At 53.8% G+C, this 20,671-nt stretch overlaps 2 protein-coding genes across 2 annotated transcripts in view; one reads left to right on the top strand and one right to left on the bottom strand.

Annotated features, from left to right (window-relative positions):
• Positions 1 to 1,159: 1,159 nt before the first annotated feature.
• LOC115529447 (aconitate hydratase, mitochondrial) lies at positions 1,160 to 15,286 on the bottom strand. Its single transcript, XM_030338193.1, has 18 exons — positions 15,232 to 15,286; positions 13,462 to 13,604; positions 12,774 to 13,032; positions 12,067 to 12,159; positions 11,776 to 11,934; positions 10,825 to 10,975; positions 10,472 to 10,576; positions 9,703 to 9,794; positions 9,348 to 9,453; positions 8,281 to 8,438; positions 7,488 to 7,561; positions 6,858 to 6,969; positions 6,572 to 6,754; positions 6,159 to 6,254; positions 5,242 to 5,433; positions 4,862 to 4,994; positions 4,452 to 4,573; positions 1,160 to 3,362 (listed from the first exon to the last, which is right to left on the bottom strand). Exons 1-18 carry the CDS (start codon positions 15,265 to 15,267, stop codon positions 3,231 to 3,233), a joined length of 2,346 nt encoding a protein of 781 aa, XP_030194053.1. The 5' UTR covers positions 15,268 to 15,286; the 3' UTR covers positions 1,160 to 3,230.
• Positions 15,287 to 16,652: 1,366 nt separating this feature from the next.
• Positions 16,653 to 20,671, top strand: part of tob2 (transducer of ERBB2, 2) — a 5,938-nt gene continuing 1,919 nt past the window's right edge. Inside the window, exons 1-2 of the mRNA XM_030338271.1 lie at positions 16,653 to 16,850; positions 18,219 to 20,671. The exon at positions 18,219 to 20,671 is cut by the window's right edge and continues 1,919 nt beyond it. Coding sequence (XP_030194131.1) covers positions 18,493 to 19,695 — 1,203 coding nt within the window. The 5' untranslated portion in view covers positions 16,653 to 16,850; positions 18,219 to 18,492 and the 3' untranslated portion in view covers positions 19,696 to 20,671. The remainder of the gene's footprint in view (positions 16,851 to 18,218) is intronic.

Genomic DNA, 20,671 nt, shown 5'->3' with positions numbered 1-20,671 from the left:
ATATGAAGTGAAGGAAATAAAAGCCCAGATCTGAGGTCAGCTGCGGTCAGATTTTGGATCATGAATGTATTGAGCTCGGAGGAGGACGGCAGGACGCGTGTTTACCTGGCCGATTAGGCCCTGAAAGCAGACCCTGAACCCAGACATCCTAATCACAGACCCTGTGATTAATTAGCCCAGAATATAATTTTTGGGTTAAAAAAATAGTAAAAATATTTATAATTATTTATAAGTGCTAGCCTAGTCTAGATAGTCCTTCTGGCAAGAGAATAAACAGTTTAAAAACATAACCTTTTTACCACCTCAAGTGAATTAACCTATCCTATCCCCAGTCAGATGTGTGTGTAAAGTCTCTGTCTCACTTGTATTAATTTTTACTCTGAAATAACTTGAATGGAACTTTAGACATTTGGGGATAAGCAGCACAGCACTCAGGTAGCTATTTTAAGCTATAATAAGCTGCGCATTTTGTTTATTTAGGTGAAGCATTATGAAAAAAATTCCATGCAAAATAAAGCATAGAAATCATTTTGGCATTTTCATTTTCCGTCTGCGCTAAGCCCCGGATGTTTATGAAACCTAGAAACACCCCTGGCTTAAGTGGACCCATCAAAAACTCATTTCACAAATGCATGTTTTTGCAATCACAATTAGGTTGTTTCAGTCATTAGCCTGTGACGTCAGTGGGGGTCGAAAGTGGAATCACGTGACAGTACTTGGACGTTGGATGTCCATGTCCTACAAGCCGCAGCGAGACATAGAGTACAGCTGGTATGGCGTGACTGAGTATTACTACTGAGTACCCGTTACACGAGTACCTGGGTCTTACCTTTGGCTGAGTGACAGATACACTTATTACTACTGAGTAGTAATACGTAACTTATTACTAGTAGTAGTAATACTAGCTATTACAAGAGTAGTAATACTTATTACTAGTAGTAATAACTAATTATTCTAAGAATTCCTAGAGTAGGAATACTTATAATTGCTCATACAAACCAAAACAAACATGTCTATCAGGGAGAATTTCCCAAGCGTGTAATATATGAACCCTAGTTCATGTTGCACTACATTCAACCCAAAGGCTTTGGATCAAGGGCTGTTTGTGTGAAGGTCTGTATTTTGGAGAACATAAAAAAAAATCAACAAACACAACTCATAAATATAATGTAATCTTTAATAATTATTGTAACATGTATATTGCAAGTGCGTTAATCTCACGGTGAACCTGACAAGCGATGGCACTGCAGGAGAACTCTGGTTGGAACTTAATGTTTACCCATTAGATCACAGGACAATCACTAAAGCTGGTCATGTTGGATTAATGCATCTATTTCTGATGAGATCAGTCCCATTAGTAATATGACTTTATTTAATCTCCAAACGACAAATCGCTCACTGGAAACATCACAGCTGAGGACAAACACAACGATATGGGGGCTAACGTCTCATCGGTCACATTTAGAGCTCTGAACAGACTGATGGAGAGGAGCCGATCGCTTCTACAGGTTCTGCTTCTATGTGTTCTGCTTCTTTGTGTTCTGCTTCTACAGGTTCTACTTCTACAGATTCTGCTTCTATGTTCTGCCTTTTACAGGTTCTGCGATCACAAACACTGAAAGACAATTTAAACCAGGAAGATGGGAATTGTAACAAAAAACATAATTATACTTTTTTGGTACATTGGGGTGATTGTGCGTACAGGTGTTAGTTGTTAGTGGAGGCATTTTCGGCAATCACTGCATTAAATAAAGGACATAAACGGAGTACTGATCACCGACCAACGGCTTTGGGGAGGGCCAGTTATCACTTCACATTACTTGCTTCGCTCTTCATACATTTAACGAGCTGGAAATCCAAACCTCGGACAATTGAATATAAAAATGTAAAATAAACAAAAGTAAAATCCAAACTTTTCAGTTATTCACACATCAGCAACTCGTCATTCAGTTCAACAGAGATAGCCCACACAGATCGAACTCATCACCCAGGACCGCTTGACATCCTGTTGTGTTTCTGGTAGGACTCGTTAAAACCAGTGGCTCGTTATCATGAATATTCAAGTGTAAGAGGGAGATAGGGAACCTCTTGGGAGGAGACTTTATATCACATATATACCTTTAAATGTACATAGTGCAGCAATATATAAGATATTAACATGAAGGACCAAACATAGATTATATACCATTTGTGTTGTTTAAATAAAGTGATTCAGATGAGTGGTGTTTCCTCTACAACCAGCATATCTCAACAACACACGAGAATGTTTTGAGTTTGAAATGTTTAAGAGAATGAAAGCTGCGTGAAGCTGAACTACGTCCCGCGCCCGGGCTGCGGGACGCTGGATTGTGCGTTGGGTTGAGCGAGGAGACAGTAATCAACGGGCCTTTGAATGCGGCCCAAGGTCCAAGTGCATCATGGGAGGGTTTGGAACCGCAGCGAGATCAGGGAGAGAACAGTGAGGAGGGAGAGCAGCGGACCACGATCAATACAACATGGCTTTGTCTTCACTGCTGCCATAATGGAGGACGGTCCGAGGAGAATGCAGCCTTTGTATTCGGTCGAGCAATACTATGCTTATTGCACTGGAGAACAAACTAGCCGAGACTAGCACGAACCCTGGAGTGGCCATCAGGGTGTGTGCGTATGTGTGCGTCTATGTGTGTGTGTATGTGTGCGTGCATGTATGTGCGTTTGTGCATGTATGTGTGTGCGTGTGCATGTATGTGTGCGCGTATATGCGTGTGCGTATGTATGTGTGCGTATGTATGTGTGTGCATGTATGTGTGTGTGCCCGTTTGTGTATGCTTCTCCATCGAGAGCTGGGTGAGCACTAGTCACTAAGCCGAGCAAACGAGATTCAGACGAAGGTGGGAAACAGTTCATGCAAAGCTAACGTCGACAAAGCTGTGTATGTGTGCGTCCTGCCCTGGAGTGCTTTCGTTGTCGTCTCATCGGTGTGTTGTGCGTTTGCCTGTGTGAGTGAATGTGTGCGCTTTTAATTTTTACAGCAAGCGTGCGTGTGCGTCTAAAGACTCCGTACACCTAAACAGCAAACCCAGAGCAACGCGGCGGTCATCTTCCACCTCACTCCCGTCCACACTAGGTTTTCCTAACAAATTTATTTAGTCAGACAGCTCTGCTCGTCAAAGCTTTTCTGCTACCCCATGGAACCCATCCCCCCCTCCCCTCATCACCTCCCCCCCCCCCCCCTCCCTCCGTCCCCCTCCTCACTGGAGCTCCTTCATGCGGTTGAGGGCGGAGCCCGCCTTGAACCACTCGATCTGGGGCTGGTTGAAGGTGTGGTTCAGGGAGATGGAGTCCAGGCTGCCATCGGCGTGCTTCAGGACCGCTGTCAGGGGCTGGGGGGGGCACAGAGAGGAGTCTGATTGGACCGTCCCTTCACTAGGGGGCGGGGCTGTTAGGGGGCTCACTATAGAGCAGCTCTGTTAGGGGGGCTCACTATAGAGCAGCTCACTATAGAGCAGCTCTGAGGGGGGCCACTATAGAGCAGCTCTGAGGGGGCCCACTATAAAGCAGCTCTGGGGGGGGCTCACTATAGAGCAGCTCTGAGGGGGGCTCACTATAGAGCAGCTCTGAGGGGGCTCACTATAGAGCAGCTCTGAGGGGGGCTCACTATAGAGCAGCTCTGAGGGGGGCTCACTATAGAGCAGCTCTGAGGGGGCCCACTATAGAGCAGCTCTGGGGTGGCTCATTATAGAGCAGCTCTGGGGGGCTCACTATAGAGCAGCTCTGAGGGGGGCTCACTATAGAGCAGCTCTGGGGGGGGCTCACTATAGAGCAGCTCTTGGGGGGCTCACTATAGAGCAGCTCTGGGGGGGGGGGCTCACTATAGAGCAGCTCTGATAGGGGGCTCACTATAGAGCATCTCTGTTAGGGGGGCTCACTATAGAGCAGCTCTGAGGGGGGCTCACTATAGAGCAGCTCTGTTAGGGGGCTCACTATAGAGCAGCTCTGAGGGGGGCTCACTATAGAGCAGCTCTGTTAGGGGGCTCACTATAGAGCAGCTCTGTTAGGGGGCTCACTATAGAGCAGCTCTGTTAGGGGGCTCACTATAGAGCAGCTCTGTTAGGGGGCTCACTATAGAGCAGCTCTGAGGGGGGCTCACTATAGAGCAGCTCTGAGGGGGGCTCACTATAGAGCAGCTCTGTTAGGGGGCTCACTATAGAGCAGCTCTGTTAGGGGGCTCACTATAGAGCAGCTCTATTAGGGGGCTCACTATAGAGCAGCTCTGGGGGGGCTCACTATAGAGCAGCTCTGTTAGGGGGCTCACTATAGAGCAGCTCTTAGGGGGGCTCACTATAGAGCAGCTCTATTAGGGGGCTCACTATAGAGCAGCTCTGGGGGGGCTCACTATAGAGCAGCTCTGTTGGGGGGCTCACTATAGAGCAGCTCTTAGGGGGGCTCACTACAGAGACCAGGTTGCTCACCTTCCCGGGGCTGAAGGACTCCAGGCCCTGGATGGAGACCGTGTCCTCAGGGCCGACCTTGTCATAGTCCTGGGGGTCGGCGAAGGTCAGGGGCAGCATGCCCTGCTTCTTCAGGTTGGTCTCTGTGGACCAGAGGGCATGACCTCAAACAGGGCGACAACAAGCTGAAGAGGGAGGAGTCTGAGGGGGCAGGATCGGAGCGACGTTGGAGCGGCGCCGGTAACCTCAAGCTGGCCAAACACAGCCCTGTGGTCTTCTGTGTGTTCCCACGGCAACGCAACGAGAACCATGAAGACTCAATGTGTTCAGGCTGACAACACTGGGGAGATGGACACTGTTTGTTTGTGTGTTTGTGTGTTTGTGTGTTTGTGTGTTTGTGTGTGTGTGTGTGTGTGTGTGTGTGTGTGTACCGTGGATGCGGGCGAAGCTCTTGACTATGATGGCGCGCCCCCCCAGGTGGCGTGGCTCCAGGGCGGCGTGCTCCCGGCTGGAGCCCTCGCCGTAGTTCTCATCCCCGACCACCACCCAGCCCACGCCCTCCGCCTGGGGGGGGGGGGGCACAGAGAGAGAGAGACAGGTGAGTGGAGACAGTGGCGCTAAGGAGGACACCGGATGCTGATTGGCCGAGACCGTGTGTACAGACATGATGTCAGAACACGAACACACACACACACACACACACACACACACACACACACACACACACACACACACACACACACACACACACACACACACACACACACACACACACACACACACACACACACACACACACACACACACACACCTTGTAGTGGCGGGCCACCTCCGGCACCCCCCCGTACTGCCCCGTCAGCTGGTTCTTGACGCTGTTGACGCCGTCGTTCTCCGTGTTCACCGCTCCGATCAGCATGTTGTTGGAGATGTTGTCCAGGTGGCCCCGGAACTTGAGCCAAGGCCCCGCCGCGCTGATGTGGTCCGTGGTGCACTTCCCTTTCACCTGCGCACAGCGGGTGTGAGCACAACAGAAAACCCCCCAAAAGAATATGTGAACAGAGAGGACCCCAGGGGCCAGGGGCCCGCATCATAACAGAGAGGACCCCAGGGGCCCGCATCATAACAGAGAGGACCCCAGGGGCCCGCATCATAACAGAGAGGACCCCAGGGGCCCGCATCATAACAGAGAGGACCCCAGGGGCCCGCATCATAACAGAGAGGACCCCAGGGGCCCGCATCATAACAGAGAGGACCCCAGGGGCCCGCATCATAACAGAGAGGACCCCAGGGGCCCGCATCATAACAGAGAGGACCCCAGGGGCCCGCATCATAACAGAGAGGACCCCAGGGGCCCGCATCATAACAGAGAGGACCCCAGGGGCCCGCATCATAACAGAGAGGACCCCAGGGGCCCGCATCATAACAGAGAGGACCCCAGGGGCCCGCATCATAACAGAGAGGACCCCAGGGGCCAGGGGCCCGCATCATAACTGAGAGGACCCCAGGGGCCCCCATCATAACAGAGAGGACCTGCCCCTCCCTCACCTTGATCAGCACCCCCCCCCCCCCCCCCCTCACCTTGATCAGCACCCTGCCCCCCCCCCCCCCCCCCCCCCCTCGATCAGCACCCTGCCCCCCCCCTCATCCCCTCACCTTGATCAGCACCCTGCCCCCCCCCTCACCCCCTCACCTTGATCAGCACCCTGCCCCCCCCCCTCACCCCCTCACCTTGATCAGCACCCTGAGCTCCTCCAGGTCCGTTCCGCTCCAGCGGTCGAACGGCTCCAGAAGCTGCAGGCGGTTACTGGAGGGACTGACGTCCACCTGGAGGACAGACGGACGCATGAGACGGACGGACGGACGCATGAGACAGACAGACGGACGCATGGGACAGACAGACGGACACATGAGACAGACAGACAGACGCATGAGTCAGACGGACGGACGCATGAGACAGACAGACGGACGCATGAGGGGACAGACGGACGCCTCACCACTGCCACGCCCCAGTTACCATGGAGACCGCTGCCTCGTGTCCCTGACCAATCAGCTGATACCGCGCCCACTTATGTCCTGCCCCTCCCCACCAGAGCTCCCTGCTCCGTCCCAGGCCTTCGGGGCGTGGCGTGGGGGGGTCTCACCTTGACGCTGGCCCCCTGGGGGGGGGGGTGCTGGTAGGTGTCCTGGCCTGGGTCGAAGTCCCGGGACGGCAACTCGTCTCCGGTGGGCGGCTGCAGCCTGAACTTCTCCCCGTTGGCCGCCGTCAGGAAGTCCGTCTCCGGGTTGAAGTCCAGCGTGCCGGCGATGGCCATCGCCGTGACGACCTGGGGGACGGACAGGATGTCATTTAAAACATGAGGGGCCTCAGCCCAGAGGGGCGGGGCTCACCTCAGGGCAGGGGCCTCAGCCCAGAGGGGCGGGGCTTACCTCTGGGGAGGTTACGAAGGCGTGCGTGGCGGGGTTGGCGTCGTTCCGGCCGGTGAAGTTGCGGTTGTAGGACGTGACGATGGTGTTCTTCTCTCCCTTCTTCACGTCCTTCCTGAGGAAGGAGGAACACAGACAGGTTCAGCTCGGTGGCTCTCAGGTCACTGCTATACTCAGTTAGAAGCGACATCAAACACGATTGGTTCGTGCTACCAGGAACCAATCAGCATGAGTCTAACATGAGCGGACTCTTTTGGGTTCATTGCACTGATTGGTTGCTCCTTAACTGGTCTGGGACCAGCAGTCCTACAGTATCAGAGCTTCAGGGGAGGTCAACATGTCTCCGGTATTCTGAGAGGATTAAGCTTCAGAAGGGGACATTAATAAGTATTGTCATGAGTATTGTAGCTTTCTTCCGTGGCCGGTCGACTCTGTGCTAAAGTTAATCAGAGCTTTGGTTCCCAGTCTGTTCGCCTCCTCGCTTGACAACAAACATGAAGCGAGAGGCAGGGACTTTACATCATGAATGTACAATCTGATTTGTGGGACCACTCCTTCAACCAATCCAAAAGACAATGATCTTACACGTGGACATTATTACTATAATGTATATCCTAGAGGAGGCCCTCCCACCTGTCCCACTGGCCGATGCAGGGCCCGCACGCGTTGGCCAGGACCACCCCGCCAACGTCTCTCAGGATCTGGGCCTGGAGAGGAGAGGAGAAGGGCCCTTTATCACTCTACACCTTCATAAGGAGAGGAGAAGGGCCCTTTATCACTCTACACCTTCATAAGGAGAGGAGAAGGGCCCTTTATCACTCTACACCTTCATAAGGAGAGGAGAAGGGCCCTTTATCACTCTACACCTTCATAAGGAGAGGAGAAGGGCCCTTTATCACTCTACACCTTCATAAGGAGAGGAGAAGGGCCCCTTATCATTCTACACCTTCATAAGGAGAGGAGAAGGGCCCTTTATCACTCTACACCTTCATAAGGAGAGGAGAAGGGCCCTTTATCACTCTACCCCTTCATAAGGAGAGGAGAAGGGCCCTTTATCACTCTACCCCTTCATAAGGAGGGGAGAAGGGCCCTTTATCTGTGTATCTCTCTATCTTGTATCTCTATTTTTCTGTATCTGTATCTCTCTATCTGTGAATCTCTATCTGTGTATCTCTATCTGTGTATCTCTCTATCTGTGTATCTCTCTATCTTGTATCTCTCTATCTGTGAATCTCTATCTGTGTATCTCTCTATCTGTGTATCTCTGTATCTTGTATCTCTATCTTGTATCTCTCTATCTTGTATCTCTCTATCTGTGTATCTCTGTATCTTGTATCCCTCTATCTTGTATCTCTCTATCTTGTATCTCTCTGTGTATCTGTGTATCTGTGTATCTGGTATCTCGGTCCTAGCGGTCATCACTCACGTATCCGTCCCTCTCGATGGTGGCCCTGATCTGTTCCGACCCAGGGGTCACCGTGAACTCAGACTTGCAGCGGAGCCCCTTGTCCAGCGCCTGCTTGGCCAGAGACGCAGCCCGGCCCATGTCCTCGTAGCTCGAGTTGGTGCAGCTGCCGATCAGACCTGCACCGGACCGGGGACCAGAGAGAGTCAGGGTACCAGAGAGAGTCAGGGTACCAGAGGAGGGAGTCAGGGTACCAGAGGAGGGAGGGAGTCAGGGTACCAGAGGAGGGAGGGAGTCAGGGTACCAGAGGAGGGAGGGAGTCAGGGTACCAGAGGAGGGAGTCAGGGTACCAGAGAGGGAGTCAGGGTACCAGAGAGAGTCAGGGTACCAGAGGAGGGAGTCAGGGTACCAGAGAGAGTCAGGGTACCAGAGAGAGTCAGGGTACCAGAGGAGGGAGTCAGGGTACCAGAGAGAGTCAGGGTACCAGAGGAGGGAGTCAGGGTACCAGAGGAGAGGAGGGAGTCAGGGTACCAGAGGAGGGAGTCAGGGTACCAGAGGAGGGAGGGAGTCAGGGTACCAGAGGAGAGGAGGGAGTCAGGGTACCAGAGGAGGGAGTCAGGGTACCAGAGGAGGGAGGGAGTCAGGGTACCAGAGGAGGGAGTCAGGGTACCAGAGGAGGGAGTCAGGGTACCAGAGGAGGGAGTCAGGGTACCAGAGGAGAGGAGGGAGTCAGGGTACCAGAGGAGAGGATGGAGTGAGGGCATTGGGGTCAAGTGATCCCAATAATAAAACAACTAAATAATAATACAATAAATATTGTTCCTCACTGTAAGTCACTACGGACCAGAGCATCTGCTAAACGACTCTAAGTGCAAGGTGTTTCTCTGCACCCTAAAGCCAGTCAGCGGGGTCCTCCCGGCCCCGCTGCCTCAGAGGACAGGGTCACTGTGTTCCGCTGTACTGCTCTGGGTCTGCAGCGCTCAGGAGGACCACACGGACGCCGCGCTGCTCTGGGCCGGCAGTCCGATCACATGTCCCAGGCAGAGGGCCTCAGAGGTAACCTGAGGGGCTCCGGGAGAGACACTGACCCACTTTAACCTCCAGGGGCCAGTCGTTCTTCTTAGCCGTGGCCCCGATCTCGGAGACGGGGTGGGCCCAGTCCGGGGTGAAGGGCCCGTTGATGTGGGGCTTCAGCTGGTCACCGGGGAGGGGAGGGGGGGGGGGGGGGAGGAGGGGAGGGGGGAGGAGGGGAGGAGAGCGAGACGGTAGACTTCAGGTTATCTCTCTCATGTTTTGGTTTGTCTTTTCAGAAGAACCAAACCCTACTTCATAAAGCACCTTACATGTCAGGCCCCAGCCAATCAAATCAATCCTAGGATCTAAACGGGGTCCCCTAAGGGGGCTCGACAAGCCCTAGAGTATCGGTGTGACCCCCAGACCCACCTCACTCAGGTTGATCTCCACCACCTGGTCGTACTCACAGCCCTCGTCTGGGACCAGGTCCTGGTGGAAGGAGTCCGCCACCGCAGAGATCTCTGAGACAGGGCACAGGAACGGACACCAGTTTAGAATCCAGAGTAAGGGGATCTACAGCGGACTAAGAAATGACTGGTTTATAGTCCTTATAAAGCAATAATGAAAGGGTTCTAAAGAAATAGTTGATCCAGGGAGACAGAGGGGGGGGGGGGACAAAGAGGGGGAGAGACAGAGAGGAAGAGAGACAGGGACAGAGAGCGAGAGCGAGAGCGAGAGAGAGAGAGAGAGAGAGAGAGAGACAGAGAGAGAGAGAGAGACAGAGACAGAGAGAGACAGAGAGGAAGAGAGACAGAGACAGAGAGCGAGAGCCAGAGAGCGAGAGAGAGACAGAGACAGAGACAGAGACAGGGAGAGAGAGAGAGCCAGAGAGCGAGAGAGAGACAGAGACAGAGACAGAGACAGAGACAGGGAGAGAGAGAGAGACAGAGAGAGAGAGAGAGAGAGAGAGAGAGAGAGACAGAGACAGAGAGAGACAGAGAGGAAGAGAGACAGAGACAGAGAGCGAGAGCCAGAGAGCGAGAGAGAGACAGAGACAGAGACAGAGACAGAGAGAGACAGAGACAGAGACAGAGACAGAGACAGAGACAGAGACAGAGAGAGAGAGAGAGAGAGAGAGAGAGAGAGAGAGAGAGAGAGAGAGAGAGAGAGAGAGAGAGAGAGAGGATGGCGGACTGACCCCTGCGGCCGGTCTTCTCCAGGTAGGTCCTCATGCGGTGGTTGTACGGGAACACCGAGGTGGTGGCTCCGATTTCAGCGCCCATGTTGCAGATGGTGGCCATCCCTGGTGACGGGGGGGGGGGGGGGTCACATGTAAACGAACTAAGAGAGCTCTTGCTCCCCATCACTTGCTCCCTTTGCTCTTGCAGAATCTCCTCTGAGAGGCCGTCAGGTGTCACGGGTGATTCTGTCCCTTTCCGACCAAACGATTTGGTTTCCTCTGTTCCTCCTCATTTCAGCTCCACCGTAAGAAACAGAGTGTGCCCTCAGGTCAGAGGTCAGAGGTCGGAGGTCAGGCTGTGGCCCCCTCACCTGTGCAGGAGATGGAGTCGACCCCGGGCCCGTGGTACTCCACGATGGCCCCCGTGCCCCCCTTCACCGTCAGGATGCCGGCCACCTTCAGGATCACGTCCTTGGGGGACGTCCAGCCGGAGAGGCTGCCGGTGAGCTTCACCCCGATCACCTGGACAGAGAACCAGGCGGTCAGCGAGAGGAACACCACCGCTCAGAGAACCAGGCGGTCAGTGAGAGGAACACCACCGCTCAGAGAACCAGGCGGTCAGCGAGAGGGACACCACCGCTCAGAGAACCAGGCGGTCAGTGAGAGGGACACCACCGCTCAGAGAACCAGGCGGTCAGCGAGAGGAACACCACCGCTCAGAGAACCAGGCGGTCAGTGAGAGGAACACCACCGCTCAGAGAACCAGGCGGTCACGGAGAGGAACACCACCGCTCAGAGAACCAGGCGGTCAGTGAGAGGAACACCACCGCTCAGAGAACCAGGCGGTCAGTGAGAGGAACACCACCGCTCAGAGAACCAGGCGGTCACGGAGAGGAACACCACCGCTCAGAGAACCAGGCGGTCAGCGAGAGGGACACCACCGCTCAGAGAACCAGGCGGTCAGTGAGAGGAACACCACCGCTCAGAGAACCAGGCGGTCACGGAGAGGAACACCACCGCTCAGAGAACCAGGCGGTCAGTGAGAGGAACACCACCGCTCAGAGAACCAGGCGGTCACGGAGAGGAACACCACCGCTCAGAGAACCAGGCGGTCAGAGAGGAGGACGGCAACGGATCGGTTAACAGGTTTAATACGTTAACACTATTTAATTATTTGGAATATTATAATTAAAACATTGTGTTTTGTGATTTATATTGTGGCGTATACTAGCGTAGCATCTCCTCGTTTCGGCAACAGCTAGAGTAGCGTAGCCTAGTGTAGAGTAGCATAGCGTAGCGTAGCCTAGCCCAGCATCGCTCACGTTGGGACACTTGAGCTCCCAGGGGATGTCGGCCATGACGTCCACGGCGTCGGCCCCGCCCACCCCGATGCAGATGGCGCCCAGGCCGCCGCCGTTGGGCGTGTGGGAGTCGGTCCCGATCAGCAGCACGCCGGGGTAGGCGTAGTTCTCCAGGATGATCTGAGGCAACACACAGACACACAGGAGGGACACAGTCAGACCTTCAGGAACTAAAAAGGTAAGAGTGGTGGAATGTCTGAGGACAGGTTTGATCCAGCGTTGCCGTCGGGCTGAGTGAAGTCCGGACGGTACCTGGTGGATGATCCCCGACCCGGGCTTCCAGAAGCCAACTCCATATTTGGCTCCGGCAGTTGCCAGGAAGTTGTAGACTTCTTTGTTTACATCCTGGTTCAAAAGAAAAGGGGAGGAGCTATTAACATCCTTTTATTTTCCCCACCTTGCCCCCCCCCCACCTTGGCCCTCTGCAGGTCCCTGTCCCCCCCCCCTCACCTTGGCCCTCTGCAGGCCCCTGTCCCCCCCCCGCACCAGGTCCTTGCCCCCCCCCCCCTCACCTTGGCCCCCTGCAGGTCCCTGTCCCCCCCCCTCACCTTGGCCCGCTGCTGCAGGTCCCCCCCCCCCCTCACCTTGGCCCGCTGCAGGTCCCTGTCCCCCCCCCCCTCACCTTGGCCCGCTGCAGGTCCCTGTCCCCCCCCCCCCTCACCTTGGCCCGCTGCAGGTCCCTGTCCCCCCCCCCCCCTCACCTTGGCCCGCTGCAGGTCCCTGTCCCCCCCCCCCCCTCACCAGGTCCCCCCCCCCCCTCCCCTTGGCCCGCTGCAGGTCCCTGTCCCCCCCCCCTCACCTTGGCCCGCTGCAGGTCCTTGTCCGCCCCCCCCCCCCCCCCCTCACCTTGGCCCGCTGCAGGTCCCTGTCCCCCCCACTCACCTTGGCCCGCTGCAGGTCCCTGTCCCCCCCCCCCCCCCTTGGCCCGCTGCAGGTCCCTGTCCCCCCCCCCCCCTCACCTTGGCCCGCTGCAGGTCCTTGTCCGCCCCGGTCTGGGCCTCGATCAGGTGGTCACAGTGGATGGTGGAGGGGACGGCGACGCGAGGCAGCCCGCTGCTGATGAACTGCAGCATGGCCATCTGGGCCGTGGCGTCCTGCATGGCCACGCGGTCCGGCCGCAGCCGCAGGTAGGTGCGGCCGCGCTCAATCTCCTGGCCCGCCGGGTCGTCCAGGTGGCCGTACACGATCTTCTCCGACAGCGTGAGCGGCCGGCCCAGCCTGCGGACAGACGGACGCGTGTTTGTGGTGTCGTTTCGTTAATCCAGGAGTTTATACCGTCAACATGTCAACTAAAGAAGGCTCGGACAAGGTCCTGCTTCTTATTTTTTATTCATGAGATTGACAGGGACAGTAGTACACATTATGACATCTTAAACGTGTCTCCAGTTATTGAATCATTGCATTCTCTCGGGTCATTTCTTATCAATGAAAAGCAGCTTCAATCCTCCCACTCACACGGGAGGCTGCTGCGGTGTCTGGACGACTGCGGTGCGATCGGAAACCGATCTGTGCTGCTGACCTTTATCTACAGCGGACAGAGTCCAGCGACCCCGAGGAGTCAGGGCTCTGAATGTCAAGGCCGGCCTTACTTATGTGCACGTGACACACAGACACACACACACACACACAGCGAAGGCAGCTGCTGACCTCTTGCGAACGATGCCAATGTTCTTGCTCATCTTCTCGTAGTTGACGAAGGAGTCCGGTTCGAAGCGGCTCATGGAGACCTGAGCCCGGGCCCTGAGGGCCGCGGCGACGTGGACCCTCCGGGCCCCGGGCCCGAGGGCCAGCTGGGAGGGGACAGGAGGGGAGGACGTTAGGGGCCATGAACATACTCCCTGGGTTTTATGGCTGTCAACGAATATTCGAAGTTCGAATATTCGTTCGAAATGTATCCAAAAACGCGAATTTGAACGTGAAAATTAATATTCGAATGTGAAAAAACACTTCCGCGGTACAAGCGCCTCTATCTGCTTTGTGAATGAGCCTCTGTCTGTTCGCGATGTCCCTCATAATATTCGAATGTGAAAAAACACTCCCGCGGTACAAGTGTAACAGACTAGTATTGTGAAGAGCGAATGTATTTTATCCCCTCGGGGTTTCCGTACTTGGATATAGGTATTCCAGCTCGGCTATGCATTTCAATAAGCATCCGAAGTAGAGCTCAGGGAGCTAGTAGTCTGGCTGGTGAAAGCTGCTATAACGCAATGTTCTCGGCAAAGTCCGAGACAGCTTTTTTTTCATGAATCCGAACGGTGCGTAGTGCTGGCCCTTTCGCTGGCATGGTGGAAGACGTAGGCGACATGCATATTTTTCTTTATCGATTTTAATAGGCCTTCTCGATAAATGGTAACTTGGTAAGCAAAGCAAGGAACGTTACCACTAGCATACTTTGTAACATTCAGAAGCGGGCGTCTTCTTCAGATTACTATAGTTTGCGCGCTTGCAGGTGTGGTGGTGAAATGCAAGCGATACAAAGTTGTGGCTTTTCATGATTAGGCCTCCACGTTACTGGGCTGTTTATAGGATATATATATATATCCCGCTAATTTGAACCATGGTTTTGTCGCATTATTGACATATTGACGGCAACTGCGTAAAATAGGCAACCAGATATTCGAATAGTTCGAATTCGTGATTTTTTTCCAAACGAACATTCGAATGTCATTTTTGAGCAATTTTTACAGCCCAACTGGGTTTAGGGGACGTTAGGGGCCATGAACACACTCCCTGGGTTTAGGGGAGGTTAGGGGCCTTAAACTCACTCACTGGGTTTAGGGGCGGCTGAAGCGACACTATTTTATAGTATGATGCGTTACCCTTCCACTAGTCAGTTTGTGTAATCTTTAACAAGATACCCTTCAAAGGAACACAGAAGCCTTATCTTTTTCGAATAGTGGTGAATACCTTTACATTGCTCTCTAAATATAATTTAATTTCCATATCTATATATACGGGCATGCTTTGAGCCCAACTCTAAAGATACACGGACAGGTGCTCCACCGCTGACAGACATACAGCAGCAGCCCGTCCTGCTGTTGTGGGCGCTGTCTGTCTCTAGAACTACTCAATCACTGTCGCTCCCGCTGCTCTTCAAGTCACCTTGCGGTCACCTTGCTAACAGCTCGACCATCGGGACCGCGGACTACCGGGATCTGGGTCGACTAGGATCCAGATCGTTATTTATTCGACAGTGTCGTTGTTCTGGCCGCCCTATGGTCCTGATGGAGTGGTTCCCAGTCGACGATAACAACTGCGACACTGGGACCTGTAGACGGCGCAATGTCCCCTAACTCTCTCTGAGGTCGCCGATACGGCCGAGGATCAACATGTGACGCTAACCCTTCTTATCTGAACTCAGGTGTCGGATGCCAACACGTAAAAAGTCATTTGTAATACAGAATTATAATTTCTTACCCGTAGCCTAGTGACAGTCAAACAGTAATACGCCATTTTGTTCCCTGACAACGAGTCGCCGTTTTGTGACGTCAGATGATATAATAATAACACGGTGTCGGCCATGATTGTAGTTCTCCTGCTCTGAAACTATTCAAACCGTTAAAACCATTACAATATAGTCTGTCAAGTCAACTTTTAATGTAAAGGTCTTCTTTATGCAATACATAGGCCTACTATTAATATGAATGCATAATATATAATTTGCCTTTATAAACGACAGTTTGGTTGTTGTTCCGGTTAATTTTCTTCTTAATGAAGACATAAACGCTCACTTATTCCCTGATGATGCAGTTTCAAGTTACAGGCCTGCAACCAGTGTATTATAACAGGAGAGCCTATGCTACTTACGTTCATTGACGTTCTAGTTTAGTGCGAGTCTAAGAATAATTATGATAAAAATAAATGCATATTAGTTTTAAGAAGAAGTATTCTCTGATCTCATTCAGCTGACCACTCATTACCACGAAATGTGATATAATGTATTAAAACATTATATTTAATATTTTTTTAATGTAATAAAATTCGGGATTCTTATTTATTTTCTGGAAACGTGCATCAAATCATTAGAACAAGATGAATAAACATATTCATCATAAACATATTCATTCCACTGAAGCAAACCAACATGTGAAAAGTAGGCAAAAGAGCAGCCGATCATTTGGGCTACGGATACATTACTGCAGCTGATCAGAAGGAATACTCGTTAGGTTTGACTGAAACGTTTTAACTGGAGTGTCGTTATTGTGTATCGTTATTATCTTATTTTTGTTTATTATTATTAATTATTCATATTATTTCTTTCTTTCTATTTTTTTTCTTTTCTTCCTATGTCTCATTTTCAAGCCATAATAAATTGCCTATAATCATTAACTGACATTATTAGAACACGCATTATTTAGCAGCAGACCTCATTACCCACAAGCCCTGCTGACTGTTTCCTGGCCTTGCTGACTGGTCACCGCGGCCCAATAAACGCAGGGCCCTCCCTTATCTCAGCCAATGGAGTCTCTGTTGCTATCACCACTTATATTTTTAGCCATGGCTCAGCCTCACATGGAACTACAAATATCCTTACGCCAAATAAAATAGGTCTGTTATTGCTGGTGGGAGGATATTTTAAAATATGTTAATGTAAAGGATGCCATCGCTAAATACGCCCACAGTATTTGTTCACACGTCTTTAAGAGCTTTTATCCCCTCCAATAACATGATCATTGTAATACATAGCATTTGTGATTTTTCCAAATGTTCACATTTTCCCAACATCAAGGGAAGTGCTTTAGCAGACAGTCACGAAGGTAAACAGCAGAGCTATAGGAGACCCATCACAGCCAGAGATAACGTCCAGAAAGTAGTTCCGCGGCTGGCTCGTCACTGCTGGGGGTGTGTGCACATAAAGCTGTATAAATACGCCGGGTTGTCAAACAGTAAAGTTTGATCTGGACGCGCCACGCATCAGGCTGTGAGCCCGGGCCCTGAAACAGGACGAGTTCAGACCTCAAACATCTGAAGACATTGAACACTTCCAATAGGCGCAGTCACAAGGGAAACAGAGAATCTACTCACTCTTAATACCAGTAAGTAGAATTGAACGTTTACCCAGGCACCTGCTCCAGAATGTATTATTTATAGAGATTGTCATCCCCAAAGTAGGTTATGTAATCAGACTGTCGGCTGGTACCTCTTCGCAGGCGCTCTGCCGTCAAACTGTAATCTCAATAAAAGTCTGATTTCATTGTCGCCCCAACATAAACCGGAGTCTGTGTTTTTCCTGTGGTTTCTGTAGCAGATGGAGAGTTTTGCCTTTTCCATTAGTGCACATTGTGGTTGACATGCATGAGACCAGAGTCCATCAAACATTATCTTCAATGACCTTATGGTTGAACATTGTTCTGTAGTGACAATGCGTTTTAGTTTTCTGATATACCTAGAGGTAATCCCTAAATGGTCTGTGCGTTCACGAGTTAAAATCCTATTGCAATGCCAGTGAAACAAAATGTGTGTGTGTGTGTGTGTGTGTGTGTGTGTGTGTGTGTGTGTGTGTCAAGTGTGTGCGTTTGTCAAGTGTGTGTGTGTGTGTGTGTGGTTGTGTGTGGATCATCAAAGCCAGTCCTATGTGCCCGGTAGTGCTGTATTATGATCCTATATCGTTGTATCTGACGCTAGTCTCTCTGTATCTCCGGGTGTCCTGACAGTGTATCTAGTTTTATTATCGGGGTAAAGTGTGTCGCTACTCGGCCATCGGTCAGACTTCCAGTGCTGGACCGCCATATGTTGTTATAATGTCGTGTCAGGCCTTTGTTTGAAGTCCGCTTTGGGTTAGATGACATTGGGTGACATTGGACCCGGTTCTGTTCTGTAGAGATTGTAAGTTAAGGCTCCAGGCTCCGTGGCGTAGTTGGATTGTTCTGGAGCGTCTCGGATGTAAACCTAGCCTGACGTTCGGGTCTGCTTAATGTATGAAGTCGTTGATTCGGTAATTCCGGTCTTGAGATTGGTGGAGATTGAGATGATTGTGTTTGCTGGTGAAGCCCACCTGCCAGGGGACAAGATGTGGGCGAATTGTTTATGTTTATGGCAGGTGGGGGGGCCGCGGACACACGCGGCGCGGTGACGCGCCCAGTACTGCATGGTGGGAAACTGTGTTCCATAGGTCCGCCAGCCCTTCTGCCATTTTACATTCCGCCTCTCAGTCATCATCACCTAACACGTCCAGTTTCCTCCCGCGTGAAGGATGAGAAGTGGTCCTTCGGTTCCGACGCTTCTGGGCGTCTCTCATCCGGTTCAGATTAACGGGATCACGACATCATGCTTAGAGAGGGACGATTTGCGACTACAGATCGTTTCATCTGGTCCAAGTCCGGTCATAAAAGGGGTGTGTTTGATCCATGAAAGAATTGTCGTGCCTCCGCCTAAATCTGCTTCGTTATTTTGTTTTTTCTTAGAGTTGAAAGTTAACACCGTTGTCTGCAGAGCCGTCCAATCAGGAGCCTTGAGAGGGACTCCGCTGACCCCCTACACACAGAGCCCCATCATGGTGGCAGCACACGTTTTATACACTTTATAAACCCAGTTCCCCTGCATATGTACCTGTGTTGATGGCCCCGGTTTGAACACGGCCCCCTTTACTGCTAAAGCAAAACAACACCAGGCGCCATCTTGTAGCTCCGCCCTCTGGTAGCTCCGCCCCCAGTAGCCCCGCCCTCCGGTAGCGGCGCCATGCTCCTGGAGGTGAAGGTGGCGCTGAACTTCATCGTGTCCTACCTGTACAACAAGCTGCCGCGGCGCCGAGCCGACCTGTTCGGGGAGGAGCTGGAGCGCCTCCTGGTGGCGCGCTTCGAGGGCCACTGGTACCCCGAGGCCCCGCTGCGCGGCTCGGCCTTCCGCTGCCTGCATCTGGGGGCCCCCCGGGACCCGGTGGTGGAGCTGGCGGCCCGGCGCAGCGGCCTGGACACGGAGGAGGTCCGCGCCAACGTCCCGGCGGAGCTCAGCATCTGGGTGGACCCCTACGAGGTGTCCTACCAGATCGGGGAGCAGGGCGCCCTGAAGGTGCTGTACCTGGAGGACCCCCCGGGGCCGGGCGGGGGGGCGGAGCGGGGGGAGCCGCCGGGGGACGGGGCCCCGGGGGACGGGGGCCCCGACGAGGCCCGGAGCCTGGGCTTCAACCCCGACGCCCAGGTGTTCGTCCCCGTGGGCGGGCGGGGGTCCCCCGGGCCGCTGGGCTCGCTGTCGGCCTCGCCCACGCCCGGCCCCGCCCCCCCGCCCGGCCCCGCCCTCTTCAGCTACCCCGGCACCCCCACCGCGCACTCCTCCAACCCCTCCACCCCGTCCCCGCCCCTGGGGGGGCTGTCCTACCTGCCCCCCCCCCAGCAGCCCCCCGGGGCCCCCGGCCGGCCCCCCCTCCAGCCTATCACCTTCACCACCGCCAGCTTCGCCGCCACCAAGTTCGGCTCCACCAAGATGAAGAAGAGCAGCGCGGCCGGCCCGGGGGCCCCCGGGGGCCCGGGCGGCGGCGGCGGCGTTGCCGTGGTAGCCGTGCCCCCTCAGAGGATCCTGTCGCGCTCCCCGCCCGCCGCGCTCCCCCCCGCGGAGCTGCTGAAGCACAAGCCCCTGGCCCTGGCCCTGCACGCGCTGGGGGCCCCCGCCCCGCCCAGCCAGCTGTCGCCCAACGCCAAAGAGTTCGTGTTCCCCGGCTCCCCGGGGGCCCTGTACTTCGAGGTGGACCCCCAGCCCATGGCCAGCCCCTTCCAGCCGCCCCCCCACCTCAACACCCACCCCAGCTACGACCCCTTCGCCCGCCCGGCCGCGCCCGGCCCCGGGGGGCTGTCCTACGGGGAGAAGCCCCCCTTCGGGGAGGGTCTGGGGGGGTACAGCCTGCAGTACCCCCCCCAGTCCTTCCCGCCCGTGGTGCTCGCCAACTAGCCCTGAGGAAGAGGAGGAGGAGGAGGGCGATGGTGGTGACGAAGGTCGTTCCTCCAGCGGGGTTTGGCCCGCGGTGGAGGGACGCCACGTGATTAGTTTTCTACTTCAGGGTTTTTTGTTTGTGACGGCGTGGGATTAGTTTGACTCACAGAGGCTCTGCTCCTCTCTGTGGGACGGAGGGATTCTTCTTTTCCTTCCTCCCTGCGGTTCCTCCACCCTGAATGTCAGAGTGGAGGAGGTGTGGAGCAGGTCAACACGAAACGGCCTCCATTTTAGTTTGAAGTTTTGTTTTTGCACTCTTACAGCGAGGAAGGACCTTGGCCAAGTCCTGCAGTAGACGGACGGACAGCCGTGGAGAGCTCAGCACTTTACACTGCAATCTGCTTTGCCCCAGTTAGTGTGTGTGTGTGTGTGTGTGTGTGTGTGTGTGTGTGTGTGTGTGTGTGTGTGTGTGTGTGTGTGTGTGTGTGTGTGTGTGTGTGTGTGTGTGTGTGTGTGTGTGTGTGTGTGTGTGTGGTAGAGCAACCTCTGGTGGAGGCAGATGTTTCCTCCTTCAAACCCGGAGCACGTTTTCATGCTGAAGCCAAACGCAGCTCTCCTCCTCCCTCCTCTCCTCCTCACCTCTCTCCTCTCCTCCCCCCTCTCCCTCTCCTCTATTCCTCTGGCCACCGGTTGTTGTTGTTGTTGCAGTATTATCTTGGTGTCAGTGCAGAGGAACGAATGTTCTCCGGTTCCTCGTGGACCAGCTTGTGATCCGCGTGGCCGGGTGCACGTGATTGGTCGGCTGCCATCGGGGGGGGGGACAGGGTGCCCATACACTCAGAATGCCCCTCCAAGCCCCCCAGCACTTTATATTATTAGAACCCGGGGGCATTGTTAGGGGGGGGGGGTTCATCGCGCACACCCCATTCCGTCGGCACGGTGACGGAACATTCTGATAGCGGTCCTGAGACGCAGAAGGTGCGCTGGATTTGTC

The sequence above is a fragment of the Gadus morhua genome, chromosome 2 (genome assembly GCF_902167405.1).
Source record: "Gadus morhua chromosome 2, gadMor3.0, whole genome shotgun sequence".
NCBI classification, from domain to species: domain Eukaryota; kingdom Metazoa; phylum Chordata; class Actinopteri; order Gadiformes; family Gadidae; genus Gadus; species Gadus morhua.
The sequence above is the reverse complement of the archived record's forward strand: the minus strand, read 5'-3'. Positions and strand labels throughout refer to the sequence as shown.

Coding starts and splice junctions, on each gene's coding strand:
- LOC115529447 (XM_030338193.1), bottom strand. CDS start 15,267: ATGGCGTATTACTGTTTGACTGTCACTAGGCTACGG. Junction 11,935..12,066: donor GGTCGGGGATCATCCACCAG/GTACCGTCCGGA, acceptor GTGTTGCCTCAG/ATCATCCTGGAGAACTACGC. Junction 5,434..6,158: donor AGCTCAGGGTGCTGATCAAG/GTGAGGGGGTGA, acceptor CGCTGTGCGCAG/GTGAAAGGGAAGTGCACCAC.